The sequence below is a fragment of the Sinocyclocheilus rhinocerous genome, unplaced genomic scaffold, assembly GCF_001515625.1.
Source record: "Sinocyclocheilus rhinocerous isolate Xijiao unplaced genomic scaffold, SAMN03320098_v1.1 scaffold921, whole genome shotgun sequence".
Classification (NCBI taxonomy): domain Eukaryota; kingdom Metazoa; phylum Chordata; class Actinopteri; order Cypriniformes; family Cyprinidae; genus Sinocyclocheilus; species Sinocyclocheilus rhinocerous.
This window is the reverse complement of record NW_015640057.1, coordinates 1,035,091-1,036,170: the sequence shown is the minus strand read 5'-3', so window position 1 is coordinate 1,036,170 and position 1,080 is coordinate 1,035,091. Positions and strand designations below refer to the sequence as shown.

The 1,080-nt window shown below is 39.0% G+C and overlaps 1 protein-coding gene across 1 annotated transcript in view; it reads left to right on the top strand.

Moving 5' to 3' along the window:
- The window catches only part of ano5a (anoctamin 5a), a 35,800-nt gene that overhangs the window by 26,118 nt on the left and 8,602 nt on the right, over positions 1-1,080 (top strand). The window contains exon 15 of the mRNA XM_016568454.1: positions 564-661. Coding sequence (XP_016423940.1) covers positions 564-661 — 98 coding nt within the window. The remainder of the gene's footprint in view (positions 1-563; positions 662-1,080) is intronic.

Here is a 1,080-nt window from a genome sequence, read left to right as displayed (position 1 = left end):
GAGGATTTCGATATAAGCCAAGAGGAAACTTTGCTTCCTTTGCTCCTGTTAACAAACGTTGGTTTTCACGAGACTCACCGGCGCATGCGCAACGCTGCACTCATACGTCATCCGCCCGGAGCTGCTTCCGTGTACAACTGTTGGCGCAAGCGAGATTAAAGTGATCATTACGTTTTGAATATGGATATTTTCTCACAAAAACGCATCGATTCGCTACAGGAGGCCTTTGTTCACCCCCCGTGTGAGACACTTTTTTATGGATGGGCGCTTTTTATTTCACTTCTTTTGGACTGAAGCACTGCAACGCTGACTGCAATGATAGAGCTTGGAATAGCCAGGACAATTTTTAATATACTGTAACTCCGACTGGATTCGTCTGAAAGAAGAAAGTCATATACACCTAGGATGCCTCTGGGATGAGTAAAACACAGCCTAATTTTCATTTTTGGGTGAACTAACCCTTTAAGGATAATAGTAAAATACATTCATGAAAATATACATTATCGTTTAATATTATACTTATTAGACCGGTTTATTTCTGATCATCATAATTGTGTTTTCAGTGCGAGCCAGGCGGCTGTTTGATTGAGTTAACCACTCAGTTAGTGATCGTGATGGTGGGTAAACAGGTGTGGGGGAACATACAGGAAGCTCTCGTCCCGTAAGTCCACATGACATAATCACACATTCATAACTGTCATAATCTGTTGCATGACCATGGTATATACTGAATCTAGTGTCTATTTTGATGATAATAAACCGAGAAAGTGAATGATTCAGATCCACGTAATATGTGTTCCTGTGCATGTTCATGCGTTGTGTATGTGTTGTTAGTGGGTGGTGTTTTATGTATTTTACTTAGTGTCTTTCATTCCAACATAAGAAAACATTTCTGGAATCTGCATCTGAAATCGCATTTAGATGTATTTACACCGTTTATGTATCTCAGAGGAGACTAGTGTTGTTTTTGGCGGCCTGTTTTAATTTTAGTTTTAGTCTAGTCTTTGTGTGAAACTGTCATTTTAGTTTTTATTAGTTTTAGTCACGTTCATACTCTTTTTAGTCTAGTCAAGTTTTAGT